The sequence below is a fragment of the Drosophila montana genome, unplaced genomic scaffold, assembly GCF_035044405.1.
Source record: "Drosophila montana isolate Dmon_TW-CO22-7 unplaced genomic scaffold, ASM3504440v1 contig_2084_1, whole genome shotgun sequence".
Classification (NCBI taxonomy): domain Eukaryota; kingdom Metazoa; phylum Arthropoda; class Insecta; order Diptera; family Drosophilidae; genus Drosophila; species Drosophila montana.
In genome coordinates, this window is record NW_026996994.1 from 308,137 (window position 1) to 335,660 (window position 27,524).

Below are 27,524 nucleotides of genomic sequence, written 5' to 3' on the forward strand. Positions count from 1 at the left end.
GCGCTGGGAGCGATGTGGTCTACCCTTTGCCTCCTTGGGCCGGTCATGCGGTCGGAGGTGCTCGACCTTTAACTGGGGCTCGCGTTAAGCATACCAGATCTGGAAGGCTTTTGGTAATAGGTTGTCTGCCTGTTTTTTAATGTGGATGGGTCTACACCCATTGGCTCAGGCCGGTTACGGGGTTTGGCCTGTGGCAGATCGGACTGACGTTGACACCCCTGCTTTCTTTTGCTGCTGGTTTTGGGGCAGCTGATCAGCGTTGAATGCCTTTTTTTCTAGGTTCCTAGCGAAATTAGCTGCGAATTCGTACCTGTCGTGGTTAGCCTCAACTTCCTGAGCCACCTTTAAGGGAAATCAGGTGGCTGAGTTGCGTTTTAGACCAGATATGAATACCCGCAGTGCATCCTCTCTAAAATTCTGGCAAAGGTCACTCGCCATTGCCTTGTCGTAAGACAGTTTTCCTTATTCGCCGGCAAGGTCAACTTCTTTTCCACCTCGTGGTCGTGGTATTGTAAGATGGTCACATTACCTTGCCAGAGTGTACCCATCTCTTGTTCTATGACGTGGATGAGGTGCCTTTCAATGTATGTAAAGTCGAGCAGGCAATAATTGTCTTAAAGTTTAGGAGTGTATTAAAAAAAGCCAGCACGGCGTCGGCTGGACCCATAATTTTGCTCCGTAGTATCTTTTAAAAGTATTGTAAGCGGCGTGCGCCGCTCGGGAAGACACTTCACTGCATCTAGAGGCTCATTGCACTGGACTTCGTCCGAAATTTCTATGTCTTTATAAACATTGATTTGTGGGATTGCCACTGGTGTGGGCTTTAGTTGACTTTACAACTCACTAGTTTGCTGTGAAAACTCGTCCCTCAGAACGGCTTCTCTCTGGTTTTAAGTTTCTGCTTGAGCCGTCAATGCAGTGGAAACAGCCGCGTCCAAGATTTTCAGATTTTGTTAATGTTAAGTAAGCTTTCGACGGTATCGTCGCCGTTAAGGCTCATAAATAAATCCGAACAAACAAACTCATAGTAAAAATTATTGTTTAATGACAGAGGAACACCCTGGCTGACCGGAAAAACAGTAATGCTTTTTATTTTTAATTTTTGATATTATTTTTCTTCTTTAAAATATTTTTTTCTGAATTAAGAATAACGAAACCAAATAGCAAACGCTAAAACTAAACCCAAGAACTCCGGCTACAAACCGCTGATGTTGATGTGACCAAGAAATCCAGCGTAGGCGCCTCGTGCAGGTGACCCAGTTCTCAGCGGTTGTTTTGCAATGCGCTGTTGCTGACCGCTGGACCCGCTGCCGACCGCTGCACGTGTCGCTGACCGCCGAAAACGCTGCGTGAGCGTTTCTCGACGGTAGCGGGCAGTATGAGGTTAACGTATATATACATCTCTATATATAAAACGGTTTGTCCTGACTGACTGACTGACTGATTGGTGATCAACGCACAACCCAAACCGTAAGAGCTAGGAAGCTGAAATTTTCACTGTAGTTACCTTATGTGATGTAGGTGCACGTTAAGACGGGGTTACGGGAAATTCCACCCGCAACAGTGGTAAATTGGCGGAAAACGGTTGTATGAAAGTTTTTTGTTTACTATCCGATCGGTATTTCACACTTTTTGAAAAATCCATCCCTCCTTGGTGCAAATGGTGGTCGAAGATTTGGTGGATGACGTTTCGTGCTCAAATTTATTTCCAAAGATCTATAAGAAAAATCATTTGAGACGTGTTTCACATTTTTCGCAAAATCTGAACTCCTTCGGTGGAAAATGGATTTCAAAGATTTTTTTGGTGAATTTTAAGTTTTGTCCGATTTGCATAAAAGTTTTTTGATTCCCGTCCGAACAGTTTCAAAATCATTTTCAAAGCTTTTTAAAAACATTGATTTTATAACATACGTGCCACGGGCAAGGCCGGGATATACCCGCTAGTATATATATATTTTTCTCACTGCACTTGCAATATGTATTTAGCGGCCTCTAGTTAATAAACCTTGAGCAAATTTATGGGGGATCTAAAGCTTGCACAAGATATAATTAATTTAAGTAATAAAGGCTTTAAGCGAATTATATTCCCGGTAACCATCCATCCCAAGCTCCGGCCAACAAAACGGAAGATGTCTTCAGGGCTTTCGACCTGAGCGTCAATAGGGCACCAAAAGCTACTCAGTTTTCCAGATTTCAGATTTCAGCGCCCGGTCGTCCTGGCGTAACGAAAGAATATGATGGCGGCCAAACGGCCGCTTTTCGTGTTTTGTCCAGTCGAATTGTTAGTTGTATTTTGAATACGACTGATGACCGAATTTTTTTTTTAATTTTATTTTGTGGGGCTGCGTTTGAACCACAGCAGCCAGACCTTCGGCTGTAAAAAATTTTTTTCAAAGAGACTTATTTCCGGGCCGTACAGGGCTTAATTTAAATCGGTATTGAAATAGTGAAAATGGCGAGCCTTACACAGTCTTGTGATTTTGAAAAAAAGTTTGAGTTCGATCGGACGAAACTTTTTCCCTTACAACCTTTCAACCTTTATCATCCAAGAGGGGCGGATTGAAAAAAAAGGTGAAACACGACTCAAATGAATTCGAAGAGAAATCTTTGAAAATGATTTTAAAGCTGATCAGATTGTTAATAAAAACTTTATTGCAACCGTTTTCCGCCAACTTACCACTGTTACGGGTGGAATTTTCAAACTCGCTGAAACGCATATTCATTGAGTCCTTAGGAAAACTTAAAGCCTATCGAACGAAATATAAAAGTCTTCCCCGAAAAATCTTGGACCCGCAATTATCACCGCAGGACCCTGCATCTTGCAAAAAGTGTCGAGTCCGTCTCAAGTAAATTTCCATAAAGATTGTCGCCAATGAGCTTACACCCGAAACTTCGCTCATTTAATCTTTGACCAGTCCTTATCATCAAGGAGGAGTGCACTTTCCGAAAAGTGTCAAACACATATGGGTCAAATTCTCAGCAAAATCTGTAAAATGATTAAGAAGCTCATCGGATTGTAAACAAAAATCTATCATACAACCGCTTTCTGCCGATTTACCACAATTGCGGGTGGAACTTAGAAAATCGCAGAAACACATATTAATTAAGTTCCTATGTACGGCATTGAAAATAGCTCGAAGCCGATCTGACGAAACCCGCATCATCCAAGAGAGGCGGATGTTACCCTTGGAAATGAAATTGAACCGCACCTACTCTTTGCCCAATTTCCTCCAAGGAGGGATGGTATTTCCGAAAAGGGTGAAAACCCTGTCTAGTGAATTAAAGCAACAATCACAAAAAATTAGTTTGAGGCCCATCGGATGGTACACAAAAAAGTTTCATACAACGGTTTTTCGCAAATTTTCCACACTTGCGGCTGGTATTTTTCTACATGCCTTCTTTGCGTGCAGTTTCATTACATGAGGTATACATATACAGTGAACATTTCTGCTTTCCAGCTCTTAAAGTTTGGGCGATGCGTTGATCTGCAATCAGTTAGTCAATCAGTCAAGACAAACAGTTTTGTATATAGGGATGTTAATAAATGTTCCACTTCTGTTCATTAAATATATTAAACCTTTTTATTGTTATTGTTTATTGCCTTTGATTGTGATCCTTGTCTGTTAATATTGCCATGTTTAGTTATTTAAAAAAGGTTTTCTCTAAAAAAAAAAATGATAAAGATCATAATAATTATTTATTGTTATATTATTAGGGATGCCATGAATTATTTTCACGTAATAAAAGATTGAATGTCCGGCTAATTTTTTGTCGTAAGAGTAGCCGATGATGGCTGAATAAGGCCATTAATAAGGCCAAGATGTTAGAAACGACATAAAGGGTTTTGTGTCAGGAAGGGTGGGTACGCCAGAATCCGAAACCATGAACCTATTTGCACAAAAATAAGTGTATCGATTTTTTGTTTTCAAATTCGTATCATTGTTTTTATTTATTTTATGCTTAAAATCTGTTATTTGTCACTACACATTATTTGTGAAGCAGCGTTGTATCTACAACAGATTGACTGTGCGGACTGCGGGCCAGGAACGGAAAAGAACCCTGAGAACCGATGTGCCAGCAAGCAGTTCCGCTACAATATGATTCACTATTTGAAGAAGCACACGGCTTGAAGTCGTGGTGGATTCTTAAAATAAATAAAACAGTCAATCCAGGTAGACATACAAGTTTCTCTCGGCTTGGGGATCTATAGTCTTTTATAGTACGTTTAGGTAGCCCATAATTGCGCCTGGTTCAGTTAGCACGGCGTCAACCTCGCCATAAACCCTTATGGTATGAAAGGTTTTTAGCTCGTGGCTGCAGTATAACAAGTTCGCAAACTGAGGAAGTGATATATTTGGTAATTTTGTACAGTTTACTTATTATTAATTGTGTCTCATTCTGTGTCTATATTGGATGTGTGTAGGACGTAGAAAACATGAGCTTCGGAGCCAGGTGATTCAGGACGATTCAGATTTGATCCTGCGCCGCTTCTATCAATAGTGGCCAGAAATGCGTTCCTTGTATGCCTGACTCTTAATTGTTCGTCTATTGCCCAGATTTTGCGTTGAGAAATATTGTGTAGTTTATGGTACGAAGTTTTTTATCTTCTTAGTTGACTTTATAAATACCTGCAAAGGAATAATATATACCGAGAGTTATTTTATTATGTTTAGTAGGGTTTCTGTTAAGATCATTAGGAGTTACTCAATTATTAGCATTTGCTGTTATTGGGATTCGTCGATACTATCAGGATTTGTCGGATTTAGTAGGAAAAGTTTGGTTCGTACAAAGACAAAGAGTCGGCACTGCCACCGCACAAATCATACAGGGGGCTTAGCGTTTGGGCGTACATACCACTCCGAAATAAGATTTTTAGTGAGTGGCAGCTAAAAGTGATAACGCTGGCCACCCAACGCATGTTGAAGGCTCTGGCGCGCTTCCGCAGACGCAAGATAACAAGGCGACAAGTCATCGAAGCTTTGAAACGGGAGGAGCCCATAGATCAACGTGTGTAATCCGTGTACAACTCAAGCAACTACTGCTTACCGCGTTCGAGTGAAGCCACCAACGATACAACCAATAAGTACCTTAATTCCAAAGCCAGGACATAATTGCGCCAGAAAGTTGCGGAAGAGCCCTTTCGTTCAAGGCATATTTTGCGTTGGGTTGCATAGTTATAATAATATATGAAATAATTAAAATTAAATAACATAAAAAATTTTGTAAATGATATGACTTTTGTCCATCATTGGTATTTTCGCCTTTGTATTATTGAAGAATTTTTTTTTTTTTTTTTACGAAATACCATGTGGCAAGATAATAACAACATTTGCAACAGCGTGTACATCGGCACAACAAAATCCAAGCTAACAACAAAAAAAACTCAACACAAATCTGACTTCAAATTAAACCATCAAAATAATATACATATTCGATGAGACGACAATTTTACAACAAGAACAACACTATAACAAACGACATATGTACATTAGAAATGTTACACATAATAAACACACCAAACAACAGACGACTAAACTACAAAACAGCCACCGAAAACTGCGCTCACTTATATAGACATCTATTGAATTGTCAAATAGTTTCAATCTCCACGTCAAAGAGCGCAGACGTGTAATACGCGAATGTGTTTTTTAAATTGTTTAAGTAATTGTTTTAATTTTATTTAATGTATCTTTATGTTAATTGTTTTTTGTTTTTGTGTTAGTGCTCTGAAGACGGTTGCCGAAGTGCAACCGAAATATATTGGTTAAATTCAAACAAATTGCATTTTTCATTTTATCTTGGATACAAAAACCCCCTGACCTCGAGCCAGCCAAACATACAATTGCAAAATAAAATATTTATAATGTCCGACCCAATTTTAACATACCCAACAGATACAACAGATGCAAGTAAAATAGACTTTGCTGCCGTTCTCTCGCAAGAACCCAAACTAATTTTTATGCCAGTATAAACCTAAACTAGCATGAGATATATTATTCAGCAGTTGAGATACGATAATTATCAATCATGTGGGCCAACAAATATTTCAGGCCCTATCTATTTGAAATAAAGTATCAGATCCTTAGCGATTGGTCCAATTAAACAATACCGAAAATATTTAATATGAAACTACAACACTGATAAATCAAGATAAATACGGAAACCACATGGCAGATGCTATTGTTATACCTATTAGGACCTACAAATGTCCAAACAGCTTGCGCGTCTATTTTTTCCGAAATCTAAATTATATCGATATCACTTGCAGGAATACCTTATATCTGTGACAATCTAAAATAAATCGTTCTTTATATCGATTAATCGAATTAACCTTCATGCTTACATATCGTAATTCTCCTTATGTCTCTAGTTAAAAGAGCTGCTCATCATCAACACAAAATGCTGTTTTGTAAATGTGTTGATGGGTTAATGTAATAATATATCGGGGCTGCCTACCAAATACGAATACCATTTAATTTTCAGTTGTGTTATAAATATACAAAAAAGGTAAAGAAAGTATGCATTTTTAACAATAATATATTTCTGAATATGTTAAGAGAAATGATTTAAAGACCTTGCCGGGATTATTGGAATCAGATGGCTACAAAAATAACTTGAGTCCCTTATAAAATCGTAATTGTTTCGTTGATTATAGTCCTGAGAAAACTATGTTTGTATACAGTGGCTCACAGTTTGTTTTTAGCAGTTCATGTTTGCGATTTCAGAGATTTAAAGCCACGAAACTATTAGGAGTTAAATAACATGTTGGTACATTATAAGTTCAAGACGCCTAGTTTATTAAGGAACTTCCTATATTGTTAACATATGTAACCTACAAAACAAAAACAATGAAACTTTCAGGTCACAGCTTATTATATGCAGGCAGTTTTTGTTTGGATAAATATATGTACAAGTAATGGTTATATTAAAATATTTAATGTTATGTTAAATGAAAGAGATCCTGCATTAATGCCACCAACTTTTCTATATATATTCTATAACAACGAGAAAGAAAGGCTATCTTCGGCACGCCGAAGATTTAATACACTAGCAGACCCAACCTTTTCATAATGCTCGGAGTGCTTTGCCCGTATCTAAGAAGCACAGGGAAAATAGTTAATAATGAGGGACGCATAGAAACAGACAGATGGACAGGCGGACATGGCTTTATCGACTCGGCTGTTGATACTGATCAAAAATATATATATAACTCCTTCATGCGTTACACATTTCACGTCAAAATTATAAAACCCTCTGCAAGGGTATAATAAGTTCTGGAGATTGGTGACTCCAAGTCCAAGCAGTTATAAATCAACCAATTCTGCACAATACATGTGTGATTGTTGTCCATGACAATTTTTGCAAATTCTATTTTTGTACATGTACATAAGTTCTGAAAATCTACTACATTTCAGCTGTCGCATGCTACCTATCAGTGTTATAGTACAAAGAATTGATGGAAGAAGTATGCACTGCAATCTGTGAACCACACTGCATATTCAATAAGAGTGCTCTAGACGGAAGTACCCAAATGGGGGAACCTTCTAAAAATTTTACGTGGTTTTAAAATAAATAATAGTCAAAATTAACAAAAGGAAAACAAGAGGCTCTAGTCGGGAGTTCCCGACTAGGGGATACACTGAACCAAAGACAATATAAACACTAACATGAGTAACGCCATACAACAAAATGCTACTATGCAGCCTAATTTTTTGAAATTTGAGAACGAAAACGAAATCTGTATCATTGCGCTCTCAAAGCCGAAAGAGCGAAAAGCTAAAAATAGAATGTACTCCCAGCTTCGGCTCTATGAGAGCCGTGCAAGCAATTATGTTTGTATGTATGTTAATATACAAACATAACAGCATATTTGAATGTGTTGTTATTCACTGCTCTGGCTTTCGCTGGCAATGAAATAAGTTTTGTATATATTCACATATAAATGCATGATGTGTATTGAGGTTGGCTCAATAGAAAGTCTGTATGTTTAGGTCGATGCAAATAATTATACAATTTCTTTAAACGGATAAGGCGTCGATCGTAAGTTTAAAACTTTTTCGCTCAATGTACTTCGAAAACGAAGGGACGCTAGGTACGACCGACCAGCTTTGCTGAAGGCAGGATGGCGACTAGCTTCGTTGCTCGTGTCAGCATCAGCAAGCCGCGACTTCGGCATTCGTTCGTAAAAAGGGCATGATGTATTTGTGCAAATGTATGTAACATGCCGAAGGAAGCATCACCGACCCCATAAAGTATATATATTCTTGATCAGCATCATCAGCCGAGTTGATCAAGCCATGTCCATTACATTATACCCTTTGACCCACTTTTAATGGTTTCAGGGTATAACAAGTAAGAGGCACTTGTCGGGGGTTCCCGCTATGCGCTCGTTTGCTCGATAGGACTCGAACTTGTATAACATACTACACGTCTTGCCGCCGAATCTACTCAAGAGCCACAGAAATAATTGAATCTTAATGAGAAAAAATAGATTAAAATAGCAGTACACAAAACAATACAATCGCAATTGCAATGCTGTTGATAAAATTTAATAAAGACGCGCGTGAATGTGTGTGTCCATGTATACAGAATTTTTGCAATTTGCGCTAACTGCCGCAAACACGAGGCCAGCCAAAACACGTTTTCTCTAATAACTTCCGTGTTTCTTAACCGATATCGATAAAATTGCATTAAAACTGGCTTAAATTGGTGGGTAGTATAAATTGGTTTATTTACTTGATTTATAGCTATGAGGTAGTAGCGGGGAGGTGGTGATAGCTATAAAATGAAATATACGTGATGTATGTATACTATTTTAGAAGCTACATGTCAAGTTTGCTAAATTTAGCTCTCATTTTTATTTACCCAGTTTGCTCAAAAAAAGGGATTTCGATATAGATTTTTATCGACTCGGATTGCGCGGGCATCTACGTTCTATTATTATTATATACTTTATGGGGTCGGAGATGCTTCCTTCTGCCTGTTACATACATTTGCACAAATACATTATACCCTTTTTACCCATTTTCAATGGGTTCAGGGTATAAAAAGGGTACACACATTTGCAATTATAATTGCTTAAACAGCCTCATAAAACCGAAGCTGAGAGTACATAATTAGGATTGTGTGGGAGTGCATTCGTTTCGTTCTAAATTTTATGAAAATCAAGCTGCATTGTATCATTGTTTAATGGCACTATTCATCTAAGTATTTATATTGTCTGTGTTTATACCTTTTTGACATGTTTCCAATGGGTTCATAGTTCAGAATAACGCTGCCTATATCATATTTCATTAAGTTTATAATGCTAAATTTGACCCTCGTCTGTATGTTTAAATATATATAAAAAAAAAAAAATTATAAGAGCAGCACCTACGAACAGCACAGCATACAACACAATCTCCATTACAATTCTATTTATAGAATTCTTAAAAGACAAGAATATAAATATTTATGTGTGCACATGTACAGTGGCTCCCAGCTTTAAACGAAAAAGAAGGGCTATCTTCGGCACACCGATGATTTAATACCCTTGCAGATCCAACCTTTTCATAATGCTCAGAGTGCTATGCCCGTATCTAAGAAGCACAGGGAAAATAGTTAATGACGAGTATGGTTAAGATAACTTGAAAAATAAAAGAATTTCTATACAACGACTTAATTTTCGACCGATCGTTCCTATGGCAGCTATAAGATATAGTAGTCCGATGTAAATAAGATTTTGAATAAATGGAGGGAGCATAGTAAAACTAAAAAATGCCAAGTTTGGTCAAGATATCTAAATAAACAAAAACTTTCATACAAGAACCTACTTTTCGATTGATCGTTCCTATGGCAGCTATATGATATAGTGGTCCGATCCAGCTGGCTCCGACGTATGTACTGCGTGCAACAGAAAAATGCACTTCTGCAAAGTTTCATAAAGATAGCTTTAAAACTGAGAGACTAGTTCGCATAGAAACAGACAGACGGACATGGCTATATCGTATCGGCTGTCGATACTGATCAAGAGTATATTTACCTTATGGGGTCGGAGATGTCTCCATCTATGTGTTATACATTTCACGACATAATTATAATGCCCTCTGCAAGGATATAAAAAACTTTAAGAAGCTTAAATAACTAAATTGACACAATATAACAATTAAAAACAAAAAATCAACCAAAAACAATGTCACAACCAATAAGAAGCTTTCAACCAAACAAAATGTTTTAATATGTAGTACGACCACCCTTGTGGACAAAAACCATTTTGAGCCTTTTTGGCATGGATTCCACCAACTTTTGGGTAACCTGTGGCGTAATTTTGGCCAATTTGTTTATGTCTGGCGACTGTGCCGGGGGTTGCAAAACATGCGGACAGTTCCAGATCAACCATGTCTAATCAATACCTGATTTATGTTTTGGGTCATTGTCTTTGTAAAATCTAAAAACATCTCGAATGCCAGGATATTCTGCACTTTCTAGTAAATTAGACTTAAAAATCTAAAGATATTGAGATTTGTCAATATTGTCTTATTAAACTGACGTTTTCCAACGCTGGCTGCCGACATACAGGCTGAAACCATAACGCTCCCACCGTCATGTTTAACTGTAGCCTTCAAATTTTTTGTTTGTAGTTCTGTAGTTGGTTTGCGCCACAAATATTCTGCCATTGAAGTCATGCTCCCTAAGCACACGGGAATAGTTTCTGAGTGATTAGAAAAATAAAAACAAAAACACATACAAACATAATTGCGTGCACGGCCCTCATAGAGCCGAAGCTGAGAGTACATTCTATTTTTAGCTTTACGCTCTTTCGGCTGCGAGAGCGCAATGATACTGATTTCGCTTTCGTTCTCAATCTTCAGAAAAGCAAGCTGCTGAGACAGAAGGTTCTGAAAGTTATCGATACCAAAATGATATCGATAACCGTAAATTGCTGTCGGAAATGTGCAGATTATTCTACTGACTCGTCTTATTTAATCAAAATGATTGGTTTGAGGTATGTTTGATATTAGATGTCAAACGAAATGAAGCCGAAAAGCGGGAGTTTTCGTAAATGGGAACATGTCTGTACATGTAAAATCCAGTGTTATATAGTGTTATTAAAGTCAGCAAGTATGGCTGCGACTGCGACAGTAGCTAAAGTTGTGGCTATAGCTAAGTATATCTATGTAAAGCATTGTAATGCGTGACGCATCCGCAGCGGCAGGGGGAAATCTGCTCGGCAATATGTCATAAGAAAGCACGACACAAAAAGAGAAGTAAAAAATTTTGTTGTATGGCATTACTCATCTTAGTGTTTATATTGTCTTTGGTCCAGCCATCTCACCATTTTTCCTGCGCGAATGGCGCTTTTTAAAATGACTGAGAACAAGTTCACTCTCCCCATTTCGCTAAATACAATTTTCTGCAAGATCTACTATCAAAATTCAAATATATATTCAATACATTCCAAATATGTAATGATCAAAGCAAAGAAAAAGAAACATCTGTCGCATCGTCATATTATCATTGCCCCATTGCAAAGTGTTGGGTTGAAATAAGCTATAAAATTGTTGTGTGGAAATGTATTTTACTGGCAGAAGGAATCTTCTCTGACCACATTAAGTATATTTATTCTTGGTCCGTATGTATTACGATTTCCTAGCAAATCTCTCTCCGGCTCTCTTAAGAGCTAGAGTCCCCCGATCTGCCATTAAGCTTCTATAATAATATATACAGATCAAGTATGTTTCATTTCATAGCTGTAATAAAGCAAATGAATTAATCAATTATAAACCACATTTTTAATGCTGTTGTCCTTTTGCGATAATACACATATATTTTATGGCACAATAAAATCTACTGTATACGAAACATAGAAATTATTAAAAAACTGTCGTTATATTGACAAGTAACACATGCTCACAATTAGAATTACAAATGCGATTGTTTCGTATGCTGTTTTCTGTGTATGTACTACTTCTATAGTTTAGTTAGTTTTCATTGAAATTTAATTCATGGTACGGCTGTGAGGTATGTTAACTTTAAGTCTCTTGCTATCCTAATGTCGCGCTCATACAAAAAGACATGATAAAATCGATCCAGCTCGTCGTTATGATCAAGATAAATATATTTTTTGGGTCGGAAATGCCTCCATCCTGTTATATACGTTTACATATATTCAATGACCCGTTTTTTACCCATTTGCAATGTGAACAGGGTATACCTAAACAATGAAAATGTATGGGGCCGGAGATGTCTCTATATATGCATTACACATCTCAAAATTATAATATTCTCTACAAGAGTATAAACAAATCACCAAACTAAAGAGCACACAAAATTCCAATAAAAAAATGTCTGAATATATATGAAATGGACCCAATACTGAGATCATTTTGTATTTGCAATAACAATATTAGCGTAATCATTCCCTAAACTATAATTGATTAATTTATTTATGGTTGACAAAAACGAGTGTCGTCCTTATTATTTATGACATCAAATTATGCAAATTAAATGCTAATGCTATGGTCAGTGAGTTTCCGAAAGTATCCTGAAAGCAACGATTTTATTAGGGGAAGAAAAAGTTCCGTGGAGAAAAGTGATAAAACGGTTGTTATTTTTGCAAAACACGCGAAAAGAATTGTGCGTAGCGTAATCTGTTGTGCGCGTCGGTAGGAAGAATGGGCGATAATTTCAGCTAGGTCTAGACGGAGAATTAAAGACGGGCAAGCAAGTATAGACATAGAGGAAGCAATATTAAAAGGGTACAAATTATTTTTAGGACAGACAGACGAGTAAGTAGATTGAAAAAAATTAGCAAAGAGGTTAGCGGCGTCAGAATCATTACTAAATTTTTCCATCCCGAGAGAAAAAGAAGATGGCAATCTTGGAGGTTTAGGCTTCAACTTTACAATATTATGGAATTGTCTCGGGTATTGTTCAAATTGGCTTTTGCAACGAGTAAGATAATACTCATAGCACTGAGAATTCAGAAAAAATAAATTCGACTTGGCTATGGAATATTTAGCCAAGTCAATATTAAACTTTTTAAAATATTTACGCTTAATATTTTTTTATGGTTTGATATTCGGGAGTAAAGTAAGGTGTCTTTAAAAAAGCAATTGAAGGGATTGAGTTGGGAATACAATATTCTAAAAGGGAATTCAGGGTGTTATAAATCAAATTAAGAGAAAAATTCATATAAACCAAGTCAAGACCAGTCGGTTGCATGAATACGTTCAGTAAGCAAGGAATAGTTTTCTTAGCGAAAGCAACGGCGGGGTTTATTGGTAGCTGATGAATGAGAAAAAAGATGATTGCAATTGAAAAGAAAGTTCTTTGCGAAAGCAACGGCGGGGTTTATTGGTAGCTGATGTATGAGAAATAAGATGATTGCAATTGAAAAGAAAGTCATGCTGTGCTGAGAGTACTAGATCGTTTTCGTCAGTAAATAATGACCAAGAGATGTTCGGTTCGCACATGGGTAGAAACTTCTTAAATACAAGTAATATGTTTCACATAAACTTGAATATCAGTAGGAGGAGGAACATAGGAGGTTGTGATATAAATATCGCGTGATGGTAAAGTCAGCGTCAGTAGGCGTAGTAAAACAGAAAGGTTTTGACTGGAGAGTGGTCTTTAACGGCAATTAATACCCCACCACCTCAAGTCGGCCAATCATTTCTATTGACATTGACATTGTTCGAAAGAACTTCAAAATTAGGTATGGTTGAATTTAACCATGTTTCTGAAAATGCGATTATATCCGAATCGAAGGAAGTAAAATGATTTTTAAGCTTAGAAATGAGACCTCTGATATTATAATAAATAATAGAAACTAGGTCGGAAGACGGAGTTCGATTTTTGTAGAAGTAACAATAGGACCTTGTACCGAAAGGACGGGAGGGGTGACAGGGAAAGGCTGGTTTCGCTTAAACTCGTGAACAATCATGTGAGGAGGCCAAAATTTAGGATCACATTTGATTGGGAGCGCATTATGTGAAACATTAATTTAAATGATGCTATTTCACGGTGTGTGGAGAAATTAAATTTAGTAACAGACACGCTAGCAGAAGATTTGCTAGCAATATAGGCAGCAAGGCCAGCAGGCAAGTGGTATCAGACGAAAGCTAGGACACAGTTAAAATAGGAGCTGATGGGGCGTGATAGATTGGTCTAGATTGTTCGTAGGTCTACTTTTGCGGCCAGAGGCTGACGGTGGTCAATCAGCTACGTTGACTGGGACAGGTTAAAAAGGTCATAGACAAGTGAAACTCTAAAGATGTTCCTTGGGAATGTAGGTACTTGTTAAGTACACAAAAGCCACACGAATGAATGCCGAAGCTGATAGAGCAACGAAGTCAGTCACCGACTGTCTTCAGCATAGTTGGCCAATGTCAATGTTTTGTTTTCAAAAAAAACAAAAAAAAACAAAACAAGTAAGAGGTTCTAGTCGGGAGCTCCCAACTAGGGGATACCCTGAACCCACTTCTTCCAACAGGCGATAGCTAAATGAAAGATACTTGATATATATATACTATTCTTGAAGCTACATGTCAAGTTTGGTGATTCTAGCTCTTATTATTTGGAAACGGGACAAGTTATCGAATATCGGAAACAAACTCGATCTGCGCGGGGATTAGGAGGACCTACAGCTAAAATTTCAAGTTTCTAGCTCTTATAGGTTCTGAGATCCTTGCGTTCATACGGACGGACGGACAGATAGACAGACGGACATGGCTAGATCGACTCGGCTATTGATGCTGATCAAGAATATATATACTTTATGGGGTCGGAGATGCTTCCTTCTGCCTGTTACATACATTTGCACAAATACATTGGTTCGGGGTATAAATAGATATCAAAATTTTAAAAATGCATAAATGCTTCCATCCACATAGAAAAGTGTGTAAGTGTGTGTGCTTGGCAGGCTCAAAAAGTTATCATGCACTTATGCCAACGTTCAGATACCCTTACCATTACAGCAATCATGGAAAATAGCAATTGTGCACATGAACAGGCCAACCCCTTTTATAATATCACACGACTGCTCCTTGGAAAGAGTGTGAGTGTGTACAAGTAGCAAGTCGCAAAAATTGAACATTTTCAATTTTTAGTCTTTTCTTAGAATTATTCGACAATACGACTTAGTTTTTTTTTAAGCAAAATAGGTCCCCACAGCAAACAAAAAAAAATTAGAATATAAAATATAAATATTTCATTTGTGTCATTTACGATTTTTTAAATTAAAATAAACCAGATTCTTCTCATTATGCCTGACTGGACGAAGAAATACAAGATAGAGCATTTGAATATATGTGCCTTTTGCTACCACAGGCACAAAGGGCACACAATTGCGCACATCCAAACAAATATATTCATGTTTGTAGATCTAGGAGTTTTTTGAGATGCTATGCAGGAGGAAATAGATGCACACAAGTGCGCAAAGCAATGAGTGAGAGCGAGGCAAACTCTGCACATGCATACACACATATGTTTTTGGGCTGTAAGGATTTAAAACTAACATACATATATTAACAAAAGGCATCAGCCGCAGCGACGTCGTGCGCTGAGCGAGATGCGGCTTCATACTGAACGTTCGGCTTCCGAGGCCGGCGTTCGGCTGCCACTCTCATCAGTCTTACTCTATCTGGGCACACTAAAGTGTGTAAAATTGTATGATAGCATTGTACAAATGTATGTATGCAACAGGCAGAGAGAAACGTTAACGACCCCATAAAGTGCATACTCTTGCTCGCGAAAAATATAAAATAAGGAAACTATAACCCTATCGGTTCTCTTATTCACACACAGATCAGGATTTTTTCAAATCATTGATATCTTGCCCAACATGCGTGCCTATGTTTTTGGTAATAGAGGGTTTGAATGTGTAACGGTTGGGTTTAGGATATCTCATAGTTAAGCAGTCCAAATCGGAGTTCTCCTGATTTTTTTTCTTTTGGAAATAGCTTCTAACTTTATTAAGAACGTTAGCTCTTATTATATGGATTGAAGATATTTAAAAGGTGCACAATAAACAATTTTTAAAAATAGTAGTACCCACATGCCGATATTATTTGGACCTTTAACTTTAACAAAGTCGCCGGAGATGCGGTTTCAAGGTCTGGGGCATTGCGTCTTGGAAAAATCGTAGGCGGATTCAGACACTCCAAAACTTGGCCTTACGCCGAATGACTGGAGCTTACTGGTACTTCAGAAATTCTACCTTGCACAAAGACCTCAAAATGGCGACCATAGACAGCCAAGTCGGAGCATTAGCCAACCGGTACAACGATCGCTTGCAGCGACACTCTAATCGGGTAGCAAGAGACCTCGTTGGGAGGTGTGTAGTCAGGAGGCTCATGAGAAGATCCTCCAACTACGACAGAGGAGACGCCCCAGAGTTTCCCGACTACTGAAGTGACGATGCAGCCTTATTCAAAAATTCCTCTTTTGGTCCCGTTGTCTACGAGAAACCTGAGGACCCAAAATGTATGTATTTAATTCAGATTGTACAATAAACATAGAAGTTATTCAACATTAAATTTCCAAAAAAGTGGCTCAGGTAGGAAAAGCAGCACTGCTGCGATAGCAGAGTTGTTGTTAATTTGTTTTTAATTATTAAATATTTTAGGAGTTAAAGGAGAAATATGAAATTTAATAGCTATTATTTTCTCCGTCTTTATATTTGAGGTATATATGAATACATTTCATTGTTTCAAAATAAGTTGTTTGATGGATTTGTTTGATAAAAAAATATGTATTTAAGGAATTCAATGCTTGGTTCTAAAAACCAAAATATTATATTAACTGAAATGTACAAGGTATTTTTTAGTTAAACACACTCGACGACAGCGTTCTTGCTTTAATTAAAAGGTAATCGCTGACTTTTGGGGAACAAATTATAAATATCCATGTTGAGTTATGAGGGGTATCGAGTTTATTGGCGTGCGTCCCGTTCGGTGTCGCGTTAGTACTGCTGTTATTCGATTGAGATCCAACTTTTCTTGGCACAAGGATTTGCTATTCCGATTTGTGTAATGGTTAGTGGTAGATATAATGCTGTGTTTGGCGTTGAAGTTTCAGACTCTGATCCTTGCCGTGCCAACATATCGTCCCTTACGATATAACCGACTGTGATTAGTGCTTTCATGCAGTCGAACATAAATTTCCAGTTTGTTCTGCATTTGGTAGATCGAAACATTCGTGTTTTTTAGTTCCTGTTTAATAAGAAGCTTGCTGCCTTCCGATATTGAGGATATTCGCAGAGTCTGGTAGATGGTTAACTTTCCGAATGCAATCCGGTCCCCACTCGACAGCCCGTCTTAAAGACGTCGGGGTAAAAGGGAAAAGTTAGAATTATCGACTACCAGATTCCGCTGCTATTCTTTCACAAATGGAATATTTCTTGTCTTGTCTTGTAGTCGATGTTCTAGTGTTGGTTGGATAGATATTAAAGGATATTGCACTTATAAGTCTACTATAGAAGTCCATTTTTGCCGATAGTTCTAAAATGAAAGTTACTTGATCTGTATATGCTATTCTAGAAGCTACATGTAAAGTTTGTTTAAAAAATGGGTTTCGATATCCATTTTTATCGATTGATTGGAAACGGGGCAATGAATTGCTTGTTATATTTTTAATGCAGCCCTAAGAAAGGGAACGGCTTCTTTGCAAGTCTCATATTGATAGTGATACGAACTTAAGAGCGCTAATGCAGCCAGGCCTGCTTATTCTGCCTGCGCCACACTTTTGTAAATGTAATGTTAATTAATAACTATGTTTGTTATCCCATCTTCATGAATGATGAATATGTAGGTCATCTTAGGTCTCGCGCGACGGCTCGCGACGTGAGTCTACGTCTAGCTCAGCAATGTAACAATATTTATTTGCATATTTAACAATATTTATTTGCTAGTCGAGTGTCGACTTAAGTTATGATAGCAAAACTGAAACTAATGCTTATCAATTACTATATCATGCGAGGGTTACTTGATAACTTACATACAAAATGAAAAGGTTGTAGCTTTGAGTTTTTTTAATTACGGGAGGAACGGGCGAGGTATCCAAAAAGTAAAATATGTCTTACATGCGTGTAGTAAATGAAAGCTTAATACCAAATTTTGTGTATGTAGCTCATAAAATTTTTGATTTATAATGAAAAGACTAAGTCTCAAAATAGATTTTAAACGATATTTTGGAAATGGCTCGACATATGGTCAAAAAAATTATAAACTCGATTTTTTATGGCATGGGAGAACATATGTTTGAAATTTACTGTGCATAATATTTTTGTAACGACCTCATATAATATATACATTCTTGGTCAGCAACAATAACCGAATCTATCACTCTCTGTGCGTCCGTCTGTTGTCCGTATGTATGCATGAACACAATCTCAGAACCTGTTAGAGCTAGAGACTTGAATTTTACAACGATAGTGCTCCTAGTGCCCGCGTAGTATGAATTTGAGTGCAATAATATCTACTAATTTTTTAGATCAGTTAAGAAACACAGAAGTTATAAAAGCAAACATGTGGTTAGAGGCTAGAGCACGCTTGTTGTTCCCTAACTAAGAAATTAAATATTAAATAAAGGTTTGTTTATAAAAATACATTTTATTGATTTTTTTGTATTATATTAAATTTATTTCGAATTATGAATTACAAAGTTGTCGCTTAAATTAAGTGGGGGTCATAACTTAATATGATCTTCGAGTCGACTTGAAATAGTTTAAATTTTAAAAAATATTTCAATATTCCCCAACTCTGGTATTTTATTTTATTAGTTTCTTCTTATAGATCTCCCATATATTTGCATATTAATTTTTATACCCTGAACCCATTAAAAATGGGTAAAACGGGTATAATGTATTTGTGGAAATGTATGTAACAGGCAGAAGGAAGCATCTCCGACCCCATAAAGTATATATATTCTTGATCAGCTTCAATAGCCGAGTCGATTTAGCCATGTCCGTCTGTCCGTATGTATTAACGCAAGGATCTCAGAACCTATAAGAGCTAGAAACTTGAAATTTTAGCTGTATGTCCTTCTTGTGTCCGCACAGATCGATGATCTTTCCGATATTCGATAACTTGCCCCGTTTCCAAGTAATCAAAAAAAATTGATATGAAGACCCTGTTTTTGAGCAATTTAGGTAAATAATAAGACCTAGAGTCACCAAACTTGACATATAGCCTCTAGAATAGTATATATATATGAAGTATCTTTCGTTTTATAGCTATCACCACCTCGCCGCTACTACCTCATAGCTAAAAATCAAGTAAATAAGCCAATTTATGCTGCCCACTTATATAAGCCACAATTTAAATGCAATTGAGTTTTTGAGAATACACAAATATTCTATAGCACAATAAGATCTACTGTTGAAAAAGACATCAAGAGGTTAAGAAACACAAAAGTAATTAAAGAAATCGTGCTTTGGCTGGTCACGTGTTTTCCGCAGTTAGCGCAAATTGCACGAATTTCTGTATACATGTACACGGCGGCGGCAAGTAGTTCGGTCTGTAGCGAGTTCGAACCCTACCGAGGAAACTATTTTTTTTGGCTGGTGCGGCTGTTGAGTAGAGGCGGCTGCATTGGTGTTCGAATAAGAGGGTTAAAGGTATACCCTAGTCGGGAGCTCCCGACTAGCACCTTTTAGTTGTTTAAAGATGTTCAGATGAAAAAGTATATTTGGTTCGGTTTACTTAACTGTTCAAAATTATCATAAGCGTCGTATAAATCTATTTCGCTCAATGTAGCTTTGCTAAAGGCATTTAGAAATGTTGCGCTGCGTTGCATTTTTCAGTGTTTATATTGTCTTTGGAATGAGGCTTTGGCAACTAGTTCATTCAGTCACGCCACTGAGTTCGATACATGCTAGTACAATTTTTTTTTAATTTCTCTTTGTAAAAATGATATTTATATCTGTATACTGATTACCGGTAAAGAAAGCTATGTTTTATGATTTTTGCTTAAGATGTTTCAGAACCTGTAGACTTATGGGGTTAAACTTAAAATTAAATTTGGCAAAAGCGATAGATCGCTCCCGCCGCGCCAATATTTGAGTACAGGGTTCAGATAGTCAGTTCCTGATTTCTCCAACAATATACAAGCCTTAATTTCTTTATGACAAAAAACTTTCGATATTTATTACACAATCGTATGTACTTTTTATGCTTAATATTTTACTATTTTCTCCCAATTTATATTTTCAGTTGTGTTTTTTTAATTGACGCGGATCTTCACGATCGTAATTTTTCTGAACACAGTGAGTCAAGCATTTCCGCCAAGAGAGTTCTTTCTTGACTTGTTGTCACTAAGTCTATTTAATAACAAAGGTAACAGACCAACTAAACGTTAGTCTTACAAAAAATATGTAATTTAAACTGCGACTTTTTCAAACAACAGACTATATTATTTTACAATTTTTTTATATATTAAATGTGCGTTATAAAAATAAAATTTTCACATATGACAAATAACAAATGTTATTAATTTTTTTAAGGAAAAAATGTCAGCAGAAAATATTGACCGTTTGAGCGATATTGAGATACAGAGAATATTAATGCAAATTGGACTTCCAAATACTCCAGTTACTGAAACGACAAGGCCTATACTAATAAAGAAAATATTAAAAAATATAAAAAAAGAAAAACTCAAGAGTGGAAAAATCACAAATTATGTACTTCATTTTAATGACAAGCATCCACGTCCTACAATTCCTATACAAGAAAGTTTGAATGTCTTAGAAAATGATCTTGAAAATAAGATTAATGTTCGCCGCAATATTTCATCACTCCATAAATGCCATGCAGATAAAAATACAGAAAAAAATGTCGGATTAACGGTTTATGCGCCACGACTCCTTTTAGAATCTGATTATGAAAATGAAAATGAACTGCATTCCTTAAACGTTCCTAGTAAATATCGTAAACCGCCTGTATACTCGACAGATAAGTCGGCCGGATATCTTAAGGTATATGGAAAATCTAATAATTGTGATGGAGGTGTTGTTAACAGACTACTAAGTTTTCGCGATGCTTCAATTAAAAAAAAAATAACGTTCAAAGATGGATACCCTGTGCATGCTTCAAAATCACTTATGAGAAATGGTTTTATACAAAAATTGTTTGCTTTTAACGCCAAATCGTTTCTTAAAACACCCGATGTTAGCCAAAATATAATCCCAACAGTTCTTATTGCTTCATTATTACTTTTCTTAATAATGATTTCAATTTTATACACCGCAAGAAAATTTGACTCTAGCCCTATTTCCCAAAAAGACATAAAATATACCAGGTGTACTGAAAATGATAACAATCTACAAGTTTCTTCTCAAAAAATTAAGTGTATCAACGAAGATTTATTAAATAAGGCGATGTACATAAGTAATGAGCTTTTTAAGTGTTTAAATGAAAGAGCAAGACTACACCATTGTATAAGCGAAGATCATTCTGCAATGCTAGACATGCGTGAGTTTAGAACAGCTTTAAGCAGGAACAGTGATATACATAACCGAAACCTGCAAAATAAACTGTTGGCTATGGAGTACCTTATCGCGCAGAACCCACAGTGGATGATAAATACAATTGTTTCAACTTATAACTCTTCAGAAAAAACTATCTTGTTCGAGCTTATTGAACCAAATTTACCATTCAAGTGTCTTATTTACAAAAAAATTACACGATTCTTTACGGTTCTTGGGTTACTTATTGTTATTATATCAGGTTGCTTCATAATTTATTTCGTATCTGTTGTGTATCGTATGAAACAGAAAGAAAGTCTATTAATAACTGAACAGTTTATTAAAGATATAATCAACGAATTAATGTATCGATGTTCCCATGCAGAAAATTCGGAGATATTAATTAATCAATTACAAGATAAATTTGTGCCAGTTCAGAGCCGACATAAACTGTTACATTCTTGGAATAAGGCTCTACAGATGTTAGAAGGAAATGATAACCGTGTGATATTTGGTATGATTATACGAAATGGAGAACAACTACGTACTATAACATTGAATAAAAACATTGTCATAAGGGACTTTGGCACATCAAAAAAATGGCAAAGCTCTGCGTTTGATAACTCGAATAAAATACTTAATCCGCCTACATCTTGCTTAAAAATAAGACACATGTTTGATGCCACTGAAATAAAAGAACATAATTTAAGGCAGTCGATCATAGAATCAATATTTGAAAAAGTAGGTCCAAGTTGCAACATTTGTGATATCCAACTAGATACCCAGTCATGCTGTGTGTATATACGATGTGCAAGTGAAGCAGACGCTGGAATAGTTCACAACGAAATAAATGGGTGGTGGTTTGATAAGCGGCTTATATCAATTAAGTTTCTGCGACTTGAACGCTATTTAAATCGTTTTCCAAAATCCCTGTCGAATTCATCATATTTAAAATCTTCTAATGTTAACTAAATCATACGTTGTAAAACTTCATTAGAAACTAAGGGAAATAAATAAAATTATGAAATTAATTTATAAAAATTTGTGTTTCTTACATATAACTGATGGACTGTTGAAATGAGAAATGAGCTGTTGTTAGGGTCTACAGATATCAGATATCGCAAGGATCAACGGTACTACCATGTTCCAGTTCTCGTTCACCATGATAGGAGGCTAATCAGTTTAGCCGCTTGTCAGACGGGATAGATTTTCGTCATCAGTTCGGTAGATTGTGTTGCCAGCCCCACCTTCTCCGTCTTGTGCTTCCACTCCGAGATGGAAAGTTACTGAAGTTGCTGCTATAAATTTAAGCATATTCGAGGACTATACTAATTCAACAAGCTGTTGTGTTAGGTATTTCGTCGATTGCCTGCTGTTATCAAATTGTCAAAGATCTGCCATGGATTCTGGCTGCGTAACGCATTCGCTAACTATTTAGCTCGTGAATTACACATACTGTTGTGAACTAAACGTACCTCTACAACTTAATCATTAAACATTAATTATGTAATACACATATTGAGCCGGTGGATGATTATCATTGCACCTTATAAGAAAAAAATCCATATCCTGTAGCTTAAAGCCGGCACTACTGTTAAATACGACATTATGAGTTGAAAGTCGTAGATTGGCTACAGAGCGATATTGTGAGAAGATGCACGACTAATTTTATAAGGTAAGTTGTCATTGTTGAATGCAAGGGATGATGCCAACTGAAAGTGTGTCGACTTCCGCCAATAAAACTCTTTTGTGCTAAGAGACTGGTTTACACTACCACTGATCGACGATGTATTTGAGAAATTGATAAATCATTTTTTCCACGTCCTCTAGAAGAGACGAGCCGAAAACTGACAGCAAGAGATGGACTATGAGTTTACATCCGGATTTACCAATTCGCCAGCAGCCATTATAAGATTTAGAAACAGAATTTCAAGACCTAGTATCATATTTCATGAACATTTTTATATTTGAAATCATAATTTATTAGCAGACAGCAGTTAAATGAATCCATAAGATGGTCCGGAAAATAATTGTAGGTCGGAGCCGAAAGGTGTCAATGTTATAAAGTTGAGCATATCTGAGTACTATATTAAGTCGGTAAGTTGTTGTATGTCCAGGTATTTAGTGACTTGTGTGCCGTTGTCAAATTGTCAAAGAACGCCGTGCTGAGCGCATTCACCAACTATTTGTTCCGTGACCTAGCTGTACTGTTGTAAACTGAACCTATTTAATCTAATCACTGAAAATAAATTATATAATAAACATATATAATATATCGGTTAGGAAACAGAAGTTATTAAAAAAGCTAACCCAAAACGCAAGAATTAATTTAATCATGTGCACATATGCATATATCATATGCTTGTCTTTAAATGTCAATTGCGATTGTATTGTATGCTGTGCTGTGTGTATTTCGGTTCAGTTTTTCTTTCAAAAAAAACTATTTTTTGATACGGTCGGTTAAAGATCGTTGTAGGCTTCACACTGGAAGGTGGAAAATATTTGTTTAAAATTTATTTTTAAGAAACCTAGGAAGTAAATATTCGGACCCTTGTCAGGCACTCACTGTCTGTATAAATTTGATCAATTGTCATTGCTCTTTTTAAAGTATCATAACAGAATTGGTGTACAACTTATTAAATAAATTCAAATAAAAGCTTAGCTTATAATTTGTACAAGGCCGAAACAATAGAAACGAAAAAAAGAATAATTTGCAAAACAATGTATGTGTTATCGCTAGTGTAAAGCTCGATATACATATTAAATATACATATTAATATACATATTAACATGCGTATTGTTTTGGCAAGCATAGCAAAGTCCGAACGAGTGCTAGTCAGTTTTCCGATTGTCTTAAAATCTTTTAAATTCTCATATACAAATTTGTTCAGGCTGCTGAATTTGTATTAGGGATTTTGCTCAGAACCAGCAACTGCACATGAACAAACAGGCAATCTGCGTTGCCGACGCTCCACTAAGACCAAGCATCATCGTTAAGTAAGCAAAACTAAGCATTTTCACTAGCACCTATGGCTCGATTGTCCAGCAAGAATTCCATAATTAAACCGCCCGAAAGGTAAAATAAATACAATACGAAAATGTTTATGTAACTTACACATAAACTGTCATGTAAATTAATTGACTATAAATTAATTGTAATTAATTTATTTTACAATTGATTATTAAATTGTAAAATAAATTGACCTACTGATCAAAATTGTTATTCAAGACGATTTATATTACGAATGCAGGCCAAATTCCTTGCCAATTTGCTGGGTAGCGAAAACGGGAGTGAGAATGCATGTCAAACGCAGCAAAGTAGACAACAAGGTCAAATAACAAGTGAGATCGTTATTTTTCGCGCTCTCTTTTGGCGCTATGCTAGGCCTTTCAACAGATGTGCTGCGCTGCCTTGTTAAGCGCTTAGGTGTTTCTCTCTGCTCTTCAGTACAGACTGACTACATTTAGTCTATTTTAGCTGTTTTCAATTGCTAGCGAAAGAAGTGTCGCAACCACATCCTCTCGAACTGTTTAGTTTGGAATTTGATACAACGCACATAAAAACCGTGATGCCCTCTTGAGTGGGCGGTGAGAGGCAAGGGGAAAGGAATGTAACTCTATCCGCTTCATGGTGGTTTAGTGGGGGGTATCGACTCTGCGATACCCTCGCTGGGAGATACGGTAATTCCTCCCCCCTGGAGTGAATTGACGGCCACATCGAAGGTATGGCCTGATCGGAGATTGTTGCTGCGTCCTTTGTGGAGTAAATGATTTGCTTCCTTCGGATATAGTTGGCTATTGCTGTTATGACGCTAATTAGTAATATCATCGAGTATATTGGTACCAGATGTGACTTGGACTCTTCTTTTATTTGCCAGATTAATTTTTTATGTTGGATGTTTTAAAATTGGTGTTTTTGACTGATCTCCTCTTTCGTAGTATTGATCTTGATTCCTTCGGTTTGGGGAATGCTGATCTCTTTTCTATCCTCCATTGTAATTATCGAGTCATCATAGCGATCGTTGTTCATGTTGACTGTGCAATTTGCATATTTGATGATAAGTGATCCTTGTATGGATCTTTTATCTCCGCAAACTGATTCGATATTGGTTGTTGGTGCGTTGAATATAAATATCACACCTTTCTCCAGTTCAAAGATTTATTGGTGTCTGCCCAACTACTTGTGTTTTGTTTAAAATATTACTTATTCATATTTAGTTTGTTACAATTTCCTCCATTTCTGAGGCTTCACAAATATTTAGTTTGTGTATCTCGTGACACGGTTTGTTAATTTCTCTTATGCTGTTCTTATTATATATTACAATTTGGGTGTTATTATGAACTGTGTTTCGTTTATGGGTAATGTTATGATGCGGTACATTTGAAATTCTTCATTGCTTAATATAGGTATCTTTATTAGGAATATTATAGTTTGGTCTTGTTGGGTTGTTTCTAAAGTTAATAGTCTGTACAATAGTCTGTTCTACTGATGATTTTTTTCTATTTTCTCAACTTCTTCGTTAGTTAAAATAAATTTAGGGAGAACTTTTAATTTGGAGAGTAAGATACTTTTTGCGATATTGTTTAAATGGTTGTATAATATGTCTATATTGAAACTTATTCTATACATATATTGTATTAGTGCAATTTGCTTACTTTCTAGGTTTAAGCCTTTGTATATTAAATTTTGGTATTTAAAAAAATTGTTTATGGTTTCTTGTTCTTTGTTAATATGTGTTGAGATATTTGTAAATCTTATTAATATCTCTGTTTTAAATTCTTCTTGTATTTTTTTATTGTTTGTATAATTATTATTCTCCTTTAGTTTCTTAATGTCTCTGTCTATTCTTATGTTGTCTTCGGCATCCATGTTCCCCGTCATGGTTTTAATGACGGTGCCTAATCCGTTAATTATACCTCTTCGATGTCTTTTGATATAAGGCTATAAGGCTTTTAACTCTATTTTCTTGTTGATTTAATTTTTCTTTAAGAACGTTTTTTAATTCGTTTTTTTCTTTTTCATCGTCAATCTTTTAGGTATATAACGTGTGATATAGCTTTAAAGGAGTTTACTGTTATTTTCGGTCCTAGGTTGATCTTTGCAATAGGTCCGGTAATTGAATGAAATTCAACATGTCCTCCAGTGACCGTGGTTAATCTGTAAAGTTCGGTGATTCATTATTCTTTTGTGTATTCTCTTCTTTTTATACCCCTTAGTTTAGACTTGTGTATTTGTTGGTTTCTAATAGTGGTGACATCGTCAATGCCTCTATGATTGGACGAAATGTGTTGTTTACGGATTTTGGCTTCTTGAGTGTCTGCTGCTATCAGGTTTATTATTCGTGCATCTAACAACTTTATAAATGTTGCTCGCGTAACTTTTCTGTGCATAAATTGCACATGTCTTATTCGGTTTTAGTATGTTTTTAAGTATTTCTGTCATATTTTCTTCGTTAAATTCAGGTTCGGTAATACTTCGTCTAATTTTTTTCTTAAAGGGCATTGTCGTGAGAATTTTGGAATTTTTTTCTATTAAAAATATTAATTGGATATTGTGGTCGGTTATCGGGTTTTCCCATATATAAATGTGATCATCTAGTTCTTCTAAGTTGGAATGTATTGTGTCTCCTATGTTAGCAACTATCGATTCGTGATCGTTAAAATGAGCTTTTATTTGAATTCTACTTAACGCGTCTGCCACTACGCCTGTGATCATTTTTTTAGATAACTTCAAAATCGTGGAGCTGGAGTTTCCAACGAACCAACTTTGAATTGGGTTCTTTAAAACTCACGAGCCAAGTTACTAGTCGATGTTCTGTAATAATGTTGAATTTATTACCATAAAGGTAGGGTCTATAGTATTTAGTCGATCAATTTATTGCTAGCATCTCGTTTTCTACTGTTGAGTAATTTTGTTTTATCTCGGACAAGGTTCTGCTAGCGAAGGACACTGGTGTGTCCTTTCCTAATGTGTCCTGTGAAAGGACTGCTCCTATCGCTACATTGCTGGCGTCAGTAGATAGAATAAATTGTTTTGAAAAATTAATGTATTGGAGGATTGGGTTATTGCATAATAATGTTT

General features: G+C 36.3%; 1 protein-coding gene across 3 annotated transcripts; it reads left to right on the plus strand.

Annotated features, from left to right (window-relative positions):
- The first annotated feature begins 6,377 nt into the window (after nucleotides 1–6,377).
- On the plus strand, nucleotides 6,378–22,483 carry MAN1. Of its 3 annotated transcripts, none has more exons than XM_064680189.1 (3): nucleotides 6,378–6,507; nucleotides 20,193–20,245; nucleotides 20,483–22,483. In XM_064680189.1, exon 3 carries the CDS (start codon nucleotides 20,489–20,491, stop codon nucleotides 22,412–22,414), a length of 1,926 nt encoding a protein of 641 aa, XP_064536259.1. In that variant the 5' UTR covers nucleotides 6,378–6,507; nucleotides 20,193–20,245; nucleotides 20,483–20,488; the 3' UTR covers nucleotides 22,415–22,483. The 3 variants fall into 3 exon arrangements, with proteins under 3 accessions (XP_064536259.1, XP_064536256.1, XP_064536258.1); XM_064680186.1 differs by having other exon boundaries at nucleotides 6,379–6,507; nucleotides 20,193–20,315; XM_064680188.1 differs by lacking the exon at nucleotides 6,378–6,507 and adding an exon at nucleotides 16,233–16,464 and having other exon boundaries at nucleotides 20,193–20,315.
- Nucleotides 22,484–27,524: the final 5,041 nt, after the last annotated feature.

Excerpts from the sequence above, each read along its gene's own strand:
- MAN1 (XM_064680189.1), top strand. The coding sequence starts at position 20,489 with ATGTCAGCAGAAAATATTGACCGTTTGAGCGATATTGAGATACAGAGA.